The 16,886-nt window shown below is 38.3% G+C and overlaps 1 protein-coding gene across 8 annotated transcripts in view; it reads right to left on the reverse strand.

Annotated features, from left to right (window-relative positions):
• Positions 1-16,886, reverse strand: part of UBR3 (ubiquitin protein ligase E3 component n-recognin 3) — a 283,992-nt gene that overhangs the window by 20,692 nt on the left and 246,414 nt on the right. For all 8 annotated transcript variants that reach the window (XM_043992858.1, XM_043992853.1, XM_043992859.1 and 5 more), the window contains one exon: positions 16,740-16,864. In XM_043992858.1, the coding sequence (XP_043848793.1) occupies positions 16,740-16,864 (125 nt within the window). The remainder of the gene's footprint in view (positions 1-16,739; positions 16,865-16,886) is intronic.

Here is a 16,886-nt window from a genome sequence, read left to right on the forward strand (position 1 = left end):
AGAGGTAAACAAGAGCCACTGGAACTTATTTAGCAGAGAAGTAACATCATCATAAATGTGTTTTAGGTATATCACTTTAGTATCAATGTAAATGAGGTATTAAAAGAGGGATCAAATTCGAGGCAGGGAGACCAATTAGAAGGTAATAGTCCAGGGGCAGCTAGATGTCGAAGTGGTTAAAGCACCGGCCCTGGATTCAGGAGTACCTGAGTTCAAATCTGGCCTCAGACACTTGACACTTACTAGCTGTGTGACCATAGGCAAGTCACTTAACCCCCATTGCCAAAAAAAAAAAAAAAAAAAAAAAAAAAAGGTAATAGTCCAGAAAAAAAAAGTGATGAAAACCTATTAGGGCAGGGAAGATGTGAGTGGAGAGTAGAAGATAGATTTGAGAGTTGTTAGAGGAACAGAATTGAGAAGATTGGGAAATGAATGGAAATAGGAAGTGAGAGAGAATAAAGATTTAAGAATAACTTGCTGAGTATAAAACTGGGGAACTGAAAGCATGGTGGTACTCTCAAAAGAAATAGTTTGAAAGGGGATGGGTTTATGGGAAAAGATATGAGTTATGTTTTGGAAATCCTGAGTCTGAGATACCTAAAAGATAATCTGATTCAAAATGTCCAATAAGCAAGAGATGATGGAAGGCTGGAGGCTCAGAAGACACTTGAGTTAGAGATTAAGATCTGAGAGTAACTAGTGTAAAGATTGAATCTATGGAAAATGATGAGGTCACCAAGTGAGATTGTAGAGAGAGAAAAGATGGTTCAGGACATCAAAGTTAAGGAGTGGGATATGAATGATGACCCAGCAAAGGAGAACTAGAGAAGCAATCATATAGAAAAGAGCAGAAGCAAGACAGAGAATTACTAAAACCAAACAAACAAACAAACAAAAAACATAAAAGAGAAAGTATATAGGATGAAAAGCTGGTCAACAGTGTCAAATGCTGCAGAGGAAGGTCGGAGAGGAGGAATGACCATCAGATTTGATGATCAAGAGATCACTGTTGGGGCAGCCAGGTGGCGCAGTGGATAGAGCACCGGCCCTGGAGTACCTGAGTTCAAATCCGGCCTCAGACACTTGACACTTACTAGCTGTGTGACCCTGGGCAAGTCACTTAACCCCAATTGCCTAACTAAAAAAAAAAAAAAAAAAAAAAAAGAGAGAGATCACTGTTTTAACTCTGGAGAGAACAGTTTCACTTGAGTGATAAGGTCAGAAACCAGACTGCAAAAGCCTGAGAAGCTGAATTTAGACAGTTTTTCCACCTAATAATTTGGCTGATAAAGGGAGGAGAAAGAGAAAACAAGAGCTTGAGGGGATGATAAGATTTAGTGAGGGCTTTTTAAGGATGGAGGAGACTTGGACATGTTTGTAGGCAGCAGGGAAAGAACCAACAGATGAAGAGAAATTGAAGACTAAAGATAAGGAGGGATATGATTTTTTGGACTAACTCCAAGAGAATGTTGTAGAGTATATGACCAAGAGTAGAAGAAATGGTAAATTGAAGGCTATTATTTCACTTTTTTTTCTTGTTTTGGGGGAGGGGGAGGTAAGGGAGGGGGCAACATGGCTGATATGAAAACATTTTGCATGACTTCAAATGTACGATGTATATTATACTGCTTGCCTTTTCATTGGGTGGGGGTGGCACTACAGAGGGAAGAGAATTTAGAACCCAAATTTTAAAAATTAATGTTAAAAAATAAACTTTTTTTTTTAAAAAAAGGAAAATGTGGTCTTGGCAAGGAAAAGGACCACCACTTTATTAAACAGTGGAGTAATGGAGGAGAGAAAGAGTTCTAGGAGTGCTGAGGTGTAGAGAAAGAAAGAAAAGGTAGCTCAGGGTGAATATCCTCTATTTCTCTGTACAAAACGAGGCAAAGTTCTTTTTTAAGATACTGAGGAGAATTGGTAGTGATAATTGCAGGTCTGCGTGGTTGCAACTCCACTGAACAAGATGGCCCTCCCAAGATAAACTCATCATTTCTAATTTCATCACAAAGCTGGTAACTCAAGTTTGGATACTGCCTCCCTCAGTCTCTTGAGTCTCCAGGAGAGCTGAAGAGTGGAGTACCAGACTTCACCCAAAGCTTTCCTTTATAGGGGACAGAAATTTTGGACTCATTTCTCTTTGCATCTGCAGCTCAGTCTGGTTTCAACTCCAGGAAAGAAAATGACTGGGTACCCTCTGGTGTCCATCCTCTCCCTCTGCTCCCCATCTCCCACCCCACTTCCAGTCCCCAAACCCCAACTTTTCAGTCTCCTTTTGTGTGTTATCTTCCCCTGTTAGATTGTAAGCTCCTTGAGAGTGGGGACTATCTTTTTCTTATTTGTATACCCCCTGAACAATGCTTGGCACATAGTAGGCATTTAATAAATATTTGTTGAATTGAATTGAATGGAAGTTGCAAAGAGGCAAATTTAGGTTTAAGGAAAAACGGTTCTTAAAAATTAGAGCTATCCAAAAGTGAAAAGAGCTACTTGAGCTCCAGTTCACTAAGGATCAGGGATTCAGGAATAATTTTGACTAGCTGGCCTCTGAATTCCCTTCCAACTCTGAAATTCTGAGGGAAATATTTGCCCAGGCTAGAGAACAGCCTCCCAATTATTCACTTATCACAGGATCATAGATTGAGAGTTGGAAGGGATATTAAAAGACATCAAGTCCAACACACCTCCTTCACTTTACATATAAGGAAACTAAAGCTCAGAGGAGGTATGTGATTTGCTCAAGGTCACATATAGAGCACGCCAGGATTCCACACAAGTGTCAAGGGCAGGATTCAAACTCAGGTCATTCACCTCCAAATTCAGCACTTTTTCAACTGCACTATAATGCCTCCCCATTTTCAATACATCCTTAACTAATGTCAAATTTCTAAATGCGCAATTCTGATCCTGTTCGTTAGTGCTCAAAAGACTTGAAGAGAATCCCACTGGTTAAAGATTTAAATGTCTAAAACCTTAGCTAGAGAAAACATGTCTCTAGAACATTCTCTTTTCTCTTCTTATTCCTCAATCTGTTGAAGTTTTATGCATCCCTCAAGGTAACACTCAAATGCTAACTTCCCTCTACTTAGAGAAATGACCTCTTTCCACTGAATTCTCATAGAATTCTGTTGAAATTTCTCTTACACATTATATTCTACTTTGTATTATAGCTATTTGTGAACATGTGTTAAGTCTCCTATTAGATTAAGTCCCTTGATGTTTTATCTCTATCAGTATTTAGCACAGTGGCTTTCCTAGAACAGGCAATTAATAAATTGTTTCCTGAATTTGAATTCATTAAATAAAAGGGCTTCTGAAAGCAAGATCAGTAATAGAATATAATTTGAATCACTGAAAGGTTAATTTAATTGGAAGGATTAGGTCTCACAATCATTTATGCTAAAATGGCCACATAAGATAATTACTATTCATGCCCTGATTTTACAAACTACTTTTGTCAATGAAATGTTAAAGTCCAGGTTTCTTTACTTAATGTTGCAAAAACTACATTGTTTGAGATTTAATATCTACAATGAGAGATGTATACCCCATATTCTATTTTAGTGGAGATGAGGATATACTATTGTTATTTTCTTGAGCTATCGATTTCTCCATACCATTTGGTTTACATTCAAGAATGTTACATTATTATTGCTACGAGGTCCTTAACTGGGAGCCAAAGAGATGTATGATAAGTTGACAATTAAGGGGGGGGGGGTTTAAAACTAATAGTTGTATTTACTATGTGCCAGGCACCCTGCTAACTCCTAAAGATGGAACAGACAAAAACAGTCCCTGCTCTTAAGGAGCTAACATTCTATGAGAGAAAAAAACCTATGTCACAGTATATATCTGTGTGTATAACATGTGTGTGTGTGTACATGCATGCATGCATATATGTGTGTGTAAGCATATATAAGACACATAAAAGAAGATATATGGTAACCTTATTTGGGAAAGCTCTAGCAGTTTAAGGGACCAAGAAAGAACTCCTACATTCTGTACCATCTGAGCTGATTCTTGGAGGATGCCAGGAACCCCAAGAGGCAAAGGTGAGGAAGGAGAGCACTTCCAGGCATGAGGGATATCTAGTGATAAAGAAGGAAAATGGGCTATGGAGAGTAGGTATGAGGTAAGCAGTCTAGCATGGCTAGACCAGAGATAAGGAGGGAAGTAATATGAAAAGAACAATGGAGAGGTAGCAAGGAGGCCAGATTGAAAAGATCTTTAAATCCTAAACAGAAGTTTCTATCTGATCAGTGCAAGTAACACATTGTCTCTGTAGTCAGAAAACCTGAGTTCAAATCCAATCTCTGACACGTACTACCTGTGTTACTTTGGATAGGTCATTTAACCTAGCTGGGCCTCAGTTTCCTCATCTATGTGAGGGGATTAGACTGAATGGTCTCTGAAGTCCCTTCTTATATATGATACTACAATCCTAGAGGGAATCACAGTAATTTACTGAGAAGAAGAGAGAAAAGGTAAAATATCTATTTTAGGAAAACCACATTGGAAGCTGTCTGAAGGAGGGAAAGTCTGTAGCAATTAAGTTATTGTTGAGACTAGTAGAAAACAATGTAAAAATAAGAAAAAATTGATAAGAGAAAACACTTTTCCCTTTTATATTTGTAGGCTACAGAGTTAAGAAAAATCACTTAGGAATGTTTAAAATTAAATAAAATTAAAATTCAAGGGAATGTTTAGCATTGATAGAAAATTAAAACTTCTGGCCAAGATGGGTGCTTGAATGGGGCTACTCTCCCACATACCTATTATGAGTTTCCAGCAATACCCTGATGTTCACACTACATCAAATAATGATTTAAAAATCCAATGAGAAACTACAGTGTTTTCTTCCACCTCAAAGCTATACAAGAGATCAACCAGAACTGCCTTAAGGCAACAGGAGAGGGGACTAGCAGCAAAGCCAAAAAGAATACAAGGCAGTATCCCAGTATAACCGGAGACAGAATGGGGACATGTTTAGCAAGCAAGGTCCTACATCTAAAGGCAGTAATAGTGGAAAAGTCCCCCTAGAAAACTTCCAAGCGGTCAGAAAGTTCCAGGGAAGAGCCCCTGGAATCCCCTGTGAGCAGTCATGGGCAAAGACCCATCTCTCAACACAACACCCTAGGCCCAGGAACGTTGAGGTCATTAACACTCCTTGAGGTTCCAGATAAAGTCCTAAAGATCCAAGGGGAGCCTACACCCAGTAGGACACAGGGTTGATTATCCCACCCATAAATACAAGAAGGGGGCAAAGCCCAGCCACTGCAAAGAGCCACAATTCAGGAACTAAAGCTAGAGAGATAAGTAAATAAAAGGAAACACCAAGCAGTATTACTATACTTACCTATATACATAATATGCACACATATATACATATGTATCTGTATATGTATATATACAGATACATATATAGGCTCAGAATGTTCCAAAGGATAACAAAACATTATCTGTTATTTTGTTAAAATACAGAATGGCAAATAATTTCTTGACTTGCCTTAATGATATTTTTATCTTTCAAAGTGGGAGGAACCAACAAGTAGAAATTCTTTTCTGTGTCTGATTTTCCTTAAAGTTAGGTACTAGTCTCTCCAATAGTTCATGATGGAAACATAGAGGTAAACTGACAAGGACTCTAGACTCATGGAAAGCAGACTTTTAATGGTTCAGAGGAAAGGCAGGTAGGATTCTGAATGGAAAACTTTCAAAAATAAAATTCTGAAAAAACAAAGGGGAACAATTCTGATGAGAAAAACAGAAATCTCTGAAGAGACCAATGTGGATACAGAGAAAACTCCCCACTCTACTTAGATTTTTAAAAGATTGTGTATAGGGGCAGCTAGATGGCGCAGTGGATAGAGCACTGGCCCTGGAGTCAGGAGGACCTGAGTTCAAATCCAGCCTCAGACAGTTAACACTTACTAGCTGTGTGACCCTGGGCAAGTCACTTAACCCCAATTGCCCCGCAAAAAAAAATTAAAAAAAAAAAAAAGATTGTGTATAAAAAGTTCTTTAGTACCTTCTTCCATTATCACTTCAGAAGCTGAAAGAGGATGCATGGGAGTGGGTACAATTTTGTGCTTTCCAATGATTCATAGGCTGCCATAATTAATTCCCTTGATTCATTACCAACAGGCCAGCCTAAAGTAATGAACATTTCCATAGTTAGCTAGACACTGGTCCTTGGAAATAAAACTCATTCTTTGCCAGACCTGTACCTTTGCCAAGCCACAGTGAAGTAGAATAGAACTTTGTGGAGCATGTGGGTATGTTCAAAAGACAGAAGCAACAAAGGTGACACATAATTGTAAGAATGGTATCAAGAATGCTAAAGATTAGAATGAGCTAAAGCAGGCAAAGAAAACTAACAACAATCACAACAAAAAGTTTTAAGCTATAATAAGGAAAATCAAAGAAAGAAAAGAAAGACTGCTCAGGGTGGATAAGATAACCAACAAGAGATAAGGCATAGATTTTCAATTCTTATAATTCCTCTTTTTTGTGTGCCAATAAATATAACTTTGGATCAGAAAGGAAAAAAATGGTTAATGAGGAATTAATTACCATCCCCCCCTCAGAAGACAGCACTTAGTTGTTTATAATTAAATCAAGAACTAATAACTACTCTCTCTCTTACTGGTCCAGATTAACTATATCCTCAGTTGCTGAAGGAACTACTGGAAATTAATGTTGAACCACTTTTGGTGATATGCAAAAGAGAATAGAAGAGGTACCACAGAATTGTAGAATCGAAACTATCTTCATTTTCAAAATCAGTCAATGAGCATTGATTACATGTGTACTATATGCCAGGCATTGGGCTGATTGGGGAATATTAAAGAAAAAGCAAAAAACAGTGCCTGCTCTCAAGAAGCTTACATTCTAATAGTGAAGACAGCATATAAGTCAGAAAAGCCAAGATAAATATAGGTAGATGGAAGGTAACATTAGAGGATATGGTACTAGTAGCTGCTGACACTGGGAAGAGGGAGGTCTCTTGGAGCAGGTGAGATTTGAGATGAGTCTTGAAGGAAGGAAAGAATTACAAGAGTTGGAGGTTGGGAGGAAAAGCATTCTAGGCAGAGCGAACATTCAGTGCAAAGGAAGGTTTGGGAGAGAAGTTTTTAAGTATTTTTATAAATGAGGATATTTAAGGAAGAAATTGGAAAAGAAATATGATAGCTTAGCAGAAGAGATAGGGAATCTGACACAAGCAACAAACTCCCTGAAAATTTGATTGGACCAAACAAAAGCCAATGACTCTATGAGGAAAGATGAAATATTAAGACACAGTCAAAAGACTGAAAAAAAAATAGAAGAAAACGTAAGACATCTCATAGTAAGAACAAATTACCTAGAAAACAGAGAAGAAACAGAGGAGAAATAATTTAAGAATTACTGGACTACCTTAATGTCATGACTGAAACAAGAGCCTAGGTATCCTATTTTAGAAATATCAAAACAAAACTGCCCAGATTTCTTAGAACCAGAGGGTCAATTAAGAAAAAAAGAATCCACTGGTCACGTCATGAAAAAATAATCCAAAATGAAAATTCTCAGGAATATCTTGGGAAAATCTAGAGCTTGCAAGTCAAAATGAAAAATATAGCAATCATGCAGAAAGAAAATTCCAGTATTAAGGAGCCACAGTAGGGATCACACAGAATTTAGCAACCTCGGCTATAAAGGATTGGAGAACTTGGAATACAGTATAGCAGAAGAGAAAGGATGTGGGCATATAGCCAAGAATAATTCACCCAGCAAAATTGAGTATAATACTATTGGGGGTGGGGAGGAATGGTGCTTTAATGAAATAGAAGACTTCCAATTATTCCTGACGAAAAAGACTAAAGCTACAAAGAAACTTTGAAGTTCAAACACAAGAGTGAAGAAAAATATAAAAAGGTAAACACAAATAAAAGTACTACACAAGGATATACTTATATTTAATCTATGGAGAGATGATACCTATGTCTCCTCTAAACATTTATAATCATCAGAGGTCATAGAGGATTGTCCAATTAGACAGAAAGCCTGAGAGTAGTTCTGTTATCTCCTGATGATCCTAAGAAGGAAAAGAGAAGGGAAGAGCAATACACCAGAAGGGAAGGGAAAGGAAGATTAGAGGAAATTATCTCACATAATCAAGGTGCACAAATAGACATCTATACAAATAAGGAGGAAAGGATTGAGGGGAGTGTCTGTCACTTGAACTTCACTCTCATCTGAACTGGTCATAAGATGGAATAATACACACAGATACACACAGAGTTGGATACAAAAATACATTTTACTCAACAGAAAAAGGAAGAAAAAGGGGAAAGTGGGTGAGGTAAAATTAGGAGCAGAATAGATTAAGGGAGGGATTCGTTACAAAAAAAAAAAAAAAAAGTCCAAGGATGTACAAAAATATCAATAGCTCTTTTAGAGGGAACAAAGAATAGGGAGCTGAAAGAGTACCCATAAATTGGAGAATAGATGAACAAGTTGTGGTACATAGTTATGATGGAATACCATTGTGCTTCACTTTTATCAGTATAATAGGATTAATGATGAAACCTGTGACCTACCTCCTCAAAGATAGGGGCAAGGCTCAGAATGCAAAATAAGACAAATTTGTTTTGGACATGGTCAAAATAGAAATTTGTTTTGATTATGTTTGTAATGTGATTTTGTTTTTCTTTTCAGTTGAAGAGTAGGTAGAGTGAAGAGGGTAACAAAGAAGGAAAATTTTGACTGCTTAAAACAAACATTTTTTTAAATTAAAAAAAATCACCAATAACTTTAAAGAAAGCAGCTTCAAGTAAATGATGGGGCTAAAAGATACAGAGCAGTGGGTTTAGAGAAGAGGAAGACATCAAGTGCATATAGCTTTTACAAAGAGTTTCGCTGAAGAGGGGAAAGATATAGAATGACAGCTCGTTGCAGTTATAGGATCTAGTAAAGATTTTTCAAGAATGAAGAAGACTTAGGCATGTTTATAGATAGCAAGCAAGGAAGAAGCCAGAAAATAGGGAGAGACTGAAGATTAGAAAGAGAATGGGGACAGTGGTTTGGGCAATCTGCTAGAAAAGATGAGATCTAGGGTACATTAAAAGAGTTGACCATGGCAAGCAGAAAGACCACCTCAACACCAGAGAATGGAGGAAATAGCAGGTCTACCTCATCATCAGAGTATGTAGTTGGAGGAGATAATATCAGTGAAAGGTGATATGAAGATGAGAGACAAGAGGACTCTGCAAACGGCCTCCATTTTTTTTCAGGAAAAGGAAAGAAAATGGAATTTTTACCATTGACCAGGGAATTTGACTTAAATCACTAGACAAATTCTAGATTATTAAAAAAAGATAGTAGGGACAGCTAGATGGCACAGTGGATAGAGCACCGGCCCTGGAGTCAGGAGGACCTGAGTTCAAATCTGGCCTCAGACACTTAATACTTACTAGCTGTATGACCCTGGGCAAGTCACTTAACCCCAACTGCTTCACCAAAAAAAAAAAAAAATAGTGAACACTTAAAAAGGAAGCAGTGATCACAATAAACCAATAGGAATCATCAAGAAGATGTCATTTTAGGCTAATCTTAATTCCTTTGATGAAAGGGTTAATAAAATGGTATATCAGAGGAATGCTATTAGATATCACTTATCAAGGGATTAGCAAAATATTTAACAAAGTATCTTACTATTTTGGCAAAGATGGAGAGATATGTGCTATATAATAACATATTTAGATGGATTCAGAACTGTCTGAATGTCACTTTGGAAAGAAATTGCCAGTGGAGTGCCCCAAGGGCCTGTGTTTTGCCCTGTGTGGTTTTTTTTAAAAAAAAAACATTTTCTTAATGAAGAAAGCAAAGATTATCAAATTTTCAGATGACTCAAAGCTGGCAGGGATAGCTAACACAATGGATAACAAAATTAAAATCCAAAGAGATCTTAACAGTTTAGGAAATCGGGCTAAATTTAACAAGATGAAATTGAACGAGGATATATGTAAATTTTACCCTTGGTTTCAAAAACTTAACTTTACAACTTAATGAGGAAGGCATGGTTAGGCAGGTAAAGAAGGCTGAAAACTCAATATGGGTCAATAGTGAGGATATTGCAACCAAAAGAACCTAAATAGAATCCTGAGATGCATTAAGACAGGAACAGTTTCCAGAAAGAGATAGCAAGCATAGTGCAGTGAAAAACTAGCCAGGGGAAGGGGGGCTGGGGGGGGGGGGGATGGGAGGACTGGAGCCGAGCCATGATGGTGGAGGAAAGGCAGTGACTTCCCTGAGCTCTCCCTAAGACCCCTCCAAATACCTTCAAATAATGCCATACAACAATTCCTGGAGCAACAGAAACCACAAAAAGACAGGGTGAAATCATTTTCCAACCAAAGACAACTTAGAAGGCTGTCAGGAAAGGTCTGTTGTACCTGGGTAAGAGTGGAGCACAGCCCAGCACAGGCCATGCTAGTACAGACACAGGCCCAATCACAGCCAATCGGGAGCAGGCCTCAGGAGCCTCTGAATCAGCAGTGGCAGCTACTACTACTGGAACTTAGCCCACAGAAGGTAAGGGGGCCCAACAATTGGCCAGGAGATTACAGGGGTCTCTTTGCCAACACTGAGGCAGGACTCTGTTGTTTTGCCCATACTCAGATGCAGGTCACAGTCTTGGGTCACATGGCGGTCCCAGGCAGGGGAGGAGCACAAGCACACAAGAGCTTGCAGCCACAGTGGAGTGGGATTATGTTCATAGTTCCAGGGCAGAAAAGCAGGCCTGTGGTTGCTTGCAGGCCAGAGAACAGGCAAGAAGACTAGTAAACATATCTCTCCTTAAATCATACCACCTTGGAAGAACTAAAAATTTATAAATACCTAGAAGTATCTCTGAAAAGAGCTGCACAAACCCCCTGAAGCTCAGAACAGTACATCTTCCACCCTGGAAGCAGTGCCCCACTTTAACAAAGAGTTAAAAGTCAAGAAATAGACTGGGAAAATGAGCAAACAGAAAAAAAATTCAGACCATAGAAAGTTTCTATAGTGATAAGGAAGATCAAAATACACGCTCAGAAGAAGATAAAGTCAAAGTTCCTACATACAAAGTTTCCAAGAAAAATATGAGTTGGTCTCAGGCCACAGAAGAGCTCAAAAAGGAAACTGAAAATAAAGTAAGAGAAATAAAGGAAAAAATGGAAAGAAAAATGAGAGTGATGCAAGAAAATCATGAAAAAAAAGTCAACAGTTTGGTAAAGGAGACACACAAAAATACTGAAGAAAATAATACCTTAAAAAACAGACTAGGGGCAGCTAGGTGGCGCAGTGGATAGAGCACCGGCCCTGGAGTCAGGAGTACCTGAGTTCAAATCCGGCCTCAGACACTTAACACTTACTAGCTGTGTGACCTTGGGCAAGTCACTTAACCCCAACTGCCTCACTAAAAAAAAAAAAAAGACAAAAAAACCCAGACTAGGCCAAACAGTAAAAGAGGTACAAAAAGCCAATGAGGAAAAGAATATGGGGGCAACTAGGTGGCACAGTGGATAAAGCACCGGCCCTGGATTCAAGAAGATCTGAGTTCAAATCCAACCTCAGACACTTGACACTTACTAGCTATGTGACCCTGGCAAGTCACTTAACCCTCATTGTCCTGCCCCACCCCCCAAAAAAGGAGGGAAACAAATGCCTTGAAAAGCTGACTTGGCCAAATGGAAAAAGAGGTACAAAAACTCTCTGAAGAAAATAATTCCTTAAAAATTAGGATTGATCAAATGGAAGCTAATGACTTTATGAGAAATCAAGAAATAATAAAGCAAAACCAAAAGAATGAAAAAATAGAAGGCAATGTGAAATATCCCATTGGAATAACAACTGACTTAAAAAAATAGATCCAGGAGAGAGAATTTGAAAATTATTGGATTATATGAAATCCAAAAAAAGAGCCTAGACATCATCTTCCAAAAAACTGTCTGGGGCAATTGCCCTGATATTCTAGAACCAGAAGGTAAAATAGAAATTGAAAGAATCTACTGATCACCTCTGAAAGAAACCCTAAAATGAAAACTCCCAAGAATTATAGCCAAATTCCAGAGCTCCCAGGACAAGGAGAAAATACAAGAAGCAGTCAGAAAGAAACAATTCAAGCATTATGGAGCCACAATCAGAATAACATAAGATTTAGTAACTTCCACCTTAAAGGATTGGAGGGCTTGGAATATGATATTCCAAAGGGCAAAGGAACTGGAATTACAACCAAGAATTACCTACCCAGCAAAACTGAGTATAATCCTTCAGGGGGAAAATGGTAATTCAATGAAAGGGAGGACACTTTTAGGTATTCTTGGTGAAAAGACCTGAGCTGAATAGAAAATCTGACTTGAAGCTAGGTGGCACAGTGGATAGAGCACTGGCCCTGGAGTCAGGAGGACCTGAGTTCAAATCCGGCCTCAGACACTTAACACTTACTAGCTGTGTGACCCTGGACAAGTAACTTAACCCCAACTGCCTCACTAAAAAAAAAAAAAAAAAACCCTAAAAAAAAAAAAGGAAAGAAAGAAAGAAAATCTGACTTTCAAATACAAGACTCTAGAGAAGTATAAAAAGGTAAACAGGAAAAAGAAATCATAAGGGATATTAAAAGGTTTAACTGTCCACATTCCTACATAGGAAGATGATACTTGTAACTCATAAGAACTTTCTCATTATTAGAGCAGGGGGATCGAGTATATCTAGACAGCGGGCACAGGTGTGAATTGAATATGAAAGGATGGTAACTTAAAAATTTTAAATTAAGGGGTGAGAGAGGAATGCACTGGGAGAATGGGAAAGGGAGAGGTGAAATGGAGTAAAGTATCTCATATAAAAGAAGCAAGAAAAAGCTTATACAGTGGAGGGGAAGATGCCTCCATCTGACTTGTGCTGGGGAGTGAGTGAACCTTACTCTCATCAAAATTGGCTCAAAAAGTGAATAACATACATACTCAATTGGGTACAGTAATCTATCATACCCTGCAGGAATTTAGAGGGGAAGGGGATAAGCGGGAGGGGAAGGTAGGGGAGAAGAGAGGACAGAATGGGGGAGGGGACAGTCAGAAGCAAAACACCTTTGAGGAGGGAAATGGTGAAGAGATAGAGAATAGAGTAAATGACACAGGGAGGGAACAGGATGGAGGGAAATTCAGTTAGCAATAGTAACTGTGAAATGATGAGCAGGATGCTCTCAGAAAAACCTGGAAAAACTTACTTTGTGTACAGCATATCTCACTTTGCATCAGCTTATATAACAGAAATATTGTGGGATGATCAGCTGTGAATGATTTGGCTATTCTCAGCAATTCAATGATCCAAGACAACTCTGAAGGACTCATGAAAAATGTGATCCATCTCCAGAGAAAGAACTGACAGTGTCTGAATACAGATTGAAGCATATTTTTTTTAGTCTCTTTTTCTTAAGTTTTTTTTTGTTTGTTTTCTTTCACAATCTGACTAATGTGGAAATGTTTTGCATGGCTACACATGTATAATATATATTGAATTGCTTGGGTTCCTAAGGAGGGGGAGAGTTGAGGAGGCACAGAGAAGAGAATTTGGAACAAAAAGTTTTTTTAAATGTTTATTAAAATTGTTTTTACATGTAATTGGGGGAAAATAAAATTCTAAATAAAAAATGATTGTTTTTTTTTAAAAATAACCTTAGGGTCAAGAAATCTGGTTTAAGTCCAACCTCTGACATATACAGGCTGTTTGACTGTGGGTAGTCACTTCAGCTTTCAGATCCTGTAGGCAATTCTCTGATACTTTCAATGACAGAAAAGTTGCCAATCTGCATTGATAAAAAGTATATACAAGGGGCAGCTAGGTGGCGCAGTGGATAAAGCACTGGCCCTGAATTCAGAAGTACCTAAGTTCAAATCTGGCCTCAGACACTTGACACTTACTAGTTGTGTGACCCTGGGCAAGTCACTTAACCCCCACTGCCCTGCAAAAAAAAGAGAAAAAAAAAGGATATACCCATTAGGAATTCTCTACCCTGATGCATCACAGATATGGGCAGGGAAGAAAACTGTTTTCCATTTTAAGCAGCATGCTTTTGGAAGGATTCTGAAAAGTTAGAGAACATTTAGAGGAAGACTACCAAGATAGTGTCAAATAAGGGTCAGCTGAAAGACCCGGGGATGTTTGGACTGGAAAAGAGAATACTCAAGGGACATATGATGGCTGTTTTCAAGTACTAAAAACCTGTCATGTCCAAGAGGTGGCTGGTGTTGCAAGAATGGAGTGCAAGAGAGAGAGGTTAGGACTAGATATGCAGAACTGAGGATCATGTGCAGATGATGCCCAAATAACTGAACTCATTAGAGTTAATGAGATGTTAACTGAGATGGTACACAGGGAGAAATAAGCCTGTAGTCAGAGACTTTACTTGAGCAAAATTCCCAGCTTTCCTTTTAATTAAACCCATATTATACTGATAAGGCATAACCAGTTGCAGGTAAATTTATAATACCTTTCTTCATCCATGGACACAATTTGTTGCCTCAATCCACAACCTGTTCTGCATATAAGAATTATTCTGATGCAATAATATCTTTAAATTCTTATTATTGGAATAGAAGAAATTATCTCATAGGCTAGCACAACTTTTCATATAATAATGCATTTCATGTATCAACAAAGTAAAATATTAACAACAGATAGGAGGAGGCAGAGACAAGATGACCAAGTAGAAAGAAGCAGTTATAAGAGCTCCCCTCTCCCCAAACTCTACCAAACAGATCTACAAAATACACCAGACCCAATCTTGATGGGGAAAATCCAAGACAAAGTCATAGTGAATCATTTTTCCAACCCAGCTCTGCAGAGGAGGACAGAAAGGTTTGCAGACGTACACTTGGAGTAGGTTCTAGCCAGGAGCACTAGACCCAGAGTACTCAAGCACAGGAGGAGGCTGTTCACCAGAACAAATGTAGGTCTGAAAACTGTTCTGGGGCAAATCCATGTAGTCAGATGTCATGGCAGCTTTCTCACTCACTATCCAGTTCTGGGTCACAGATTCTGGGTGGATTGAGGATTGGGCACAGACCACAGGATCATAGGATCATAGATTTAGAACTGGATGGAACCTGAGAGGTCATGTTGTCCAACCCCTGTGAATGGGCAGAATCTGAAATGACTGAGACAAAGGTTTGAGCTTTTGAATAAAACTACTTATTAAGCAATTCATGCCAATTGCATAACAAATTGGGACCTTGGCTTGGCATTGGACCCCAAATAGAGGGAGAGACAGAGTTTTTATTCGTTAGAAGAAAACAATTAACAGGATATAAACCAGGATACAAGATTAGATAATCTGATTTCTAACTGAAGGAAAGATTTGGAACTTTCTGAGTTGGGAGGGGCAGAGTGAATAGGTGCAATTCCCTGAAATCAGAAAAAGAGGTGTCCTACTCTGCCCCCCCCCGCCAGTGTCTGTATTCAATCAAAGGAACAAGGAAACAGTAACTAATCGAACAGTATGGGGGCCAGTTTTCAAATAAAACATATGGGTTGCTTGTGATGTGTATAATTGTGAGAAAACTCCTTGTATCAATCTTGAGATCTGACTAGGATTCTAGTCAGCATAGCTGAGGTCCTCAGTTAAAGGTCTTTAAAAGCAACAGGTAGAGGTAGTCTAGCTTTCCAACTACACAGGGCTAGGTTCAAACAATGCAATAAAGTTTTCTCACAATTTGCATAACTGAATACCATTTTCTCCCAAGGTAGAAACTGGACTAGATGCATTATTGAATAGAAAGGGAACTGAGCTAGATCCAGAAATGAGTCACAAATAAAGTCAGTGTGATTCACTCAATTTGCACAATTCCCTAATAATCTCAAAAGAAGAGTGGAAAGAGTGGGGAAGATAAACACACTGTGCATGGAGGGAGAGGAGAAGTGAACTGAGGAAAGGGAGAATCTTTCAATTGCTCTCACACAATGTTTGTATTAGTTGATATTGCTCAACTTTAATTCTTTTCCCCTAAAAGGGAAAGCTTGATAGAAAAGGTCAGTTAAATTTTGGCATGAATAGGTAGATTTGTGGAACTTTTCCACCCCCATAGCTTCTACCTTCTTCAACAAAATAGAGGTAGATGCATTTTCCCATCTCCTTTCTAGGGCCAAGCTTGGTTATTATAATTGTACAATAGTACAATAGCTATCACACAGAGGTCCACAAAATTTAACACAAAAATGGATCTTTATGCTAAAAAATGTTGGTAAAACAATAGAATTAAGAATAACATCAGAATTAAGTATAAATTCCCAAGCATGGCATTGAAGGCCTTTCCGACTTTGGCTCCTATCTTTTCAATCTTGTTTCCTTCTACTCCCCTTCAGATATTATATGCTTCAACAAAACTGAGCTACTTACTATTCCCTGAACATATTTTGTGCTATTTGCTCACAGTGCTCTTTCCACCTGAAATGTTATCCCTTCATATCTTTATCTATGAAAATCCTAGCCATCCTTCAGGACTTCAGATGCCACCTCCTCCATAAAGCTTTCAACAAGTAGAAGCTATCATTTCTTTCTCTATAGTGCTAAATCATTGTGTTTTTATCTCTTCTAATAATGTTGTTTATAATGTCTTGTATTACTTATTTTTATGTGTGTCATCCATTTCTGTATTTTCTGTATTTTCACATTGCCTTTTACATAGTAGGTACTACATTAAACCGAATATGAAAAATATGTGACCAACCTTTTTGAGTGTCCCCAAGTCCTTCCAGGCTAACCTCTCTTCCTCACTGCATTTAACTGAAAGTGCTGCAAGAGCCTGTGTATACAGTAATGTAAAAAGTACCTTCACGATGCATGTAAAGTGTTCTGTAAAGGAAAGAAAATGTAA

This window comes from Dromiciops gliroides, chromosome 3, assembly GCF_019393635.1.
Source record: "Dromiciops gliroides isolate mDroGli1 chromosome 3, mDroGli1.pri, whole genome shotgun sequence".
NCBI lineage: Eukaryota > Metazoa > Chordata > Mammalia > Microbiotheria > Microbiotheriidae > Dromiciops > Dromiciops gliroides.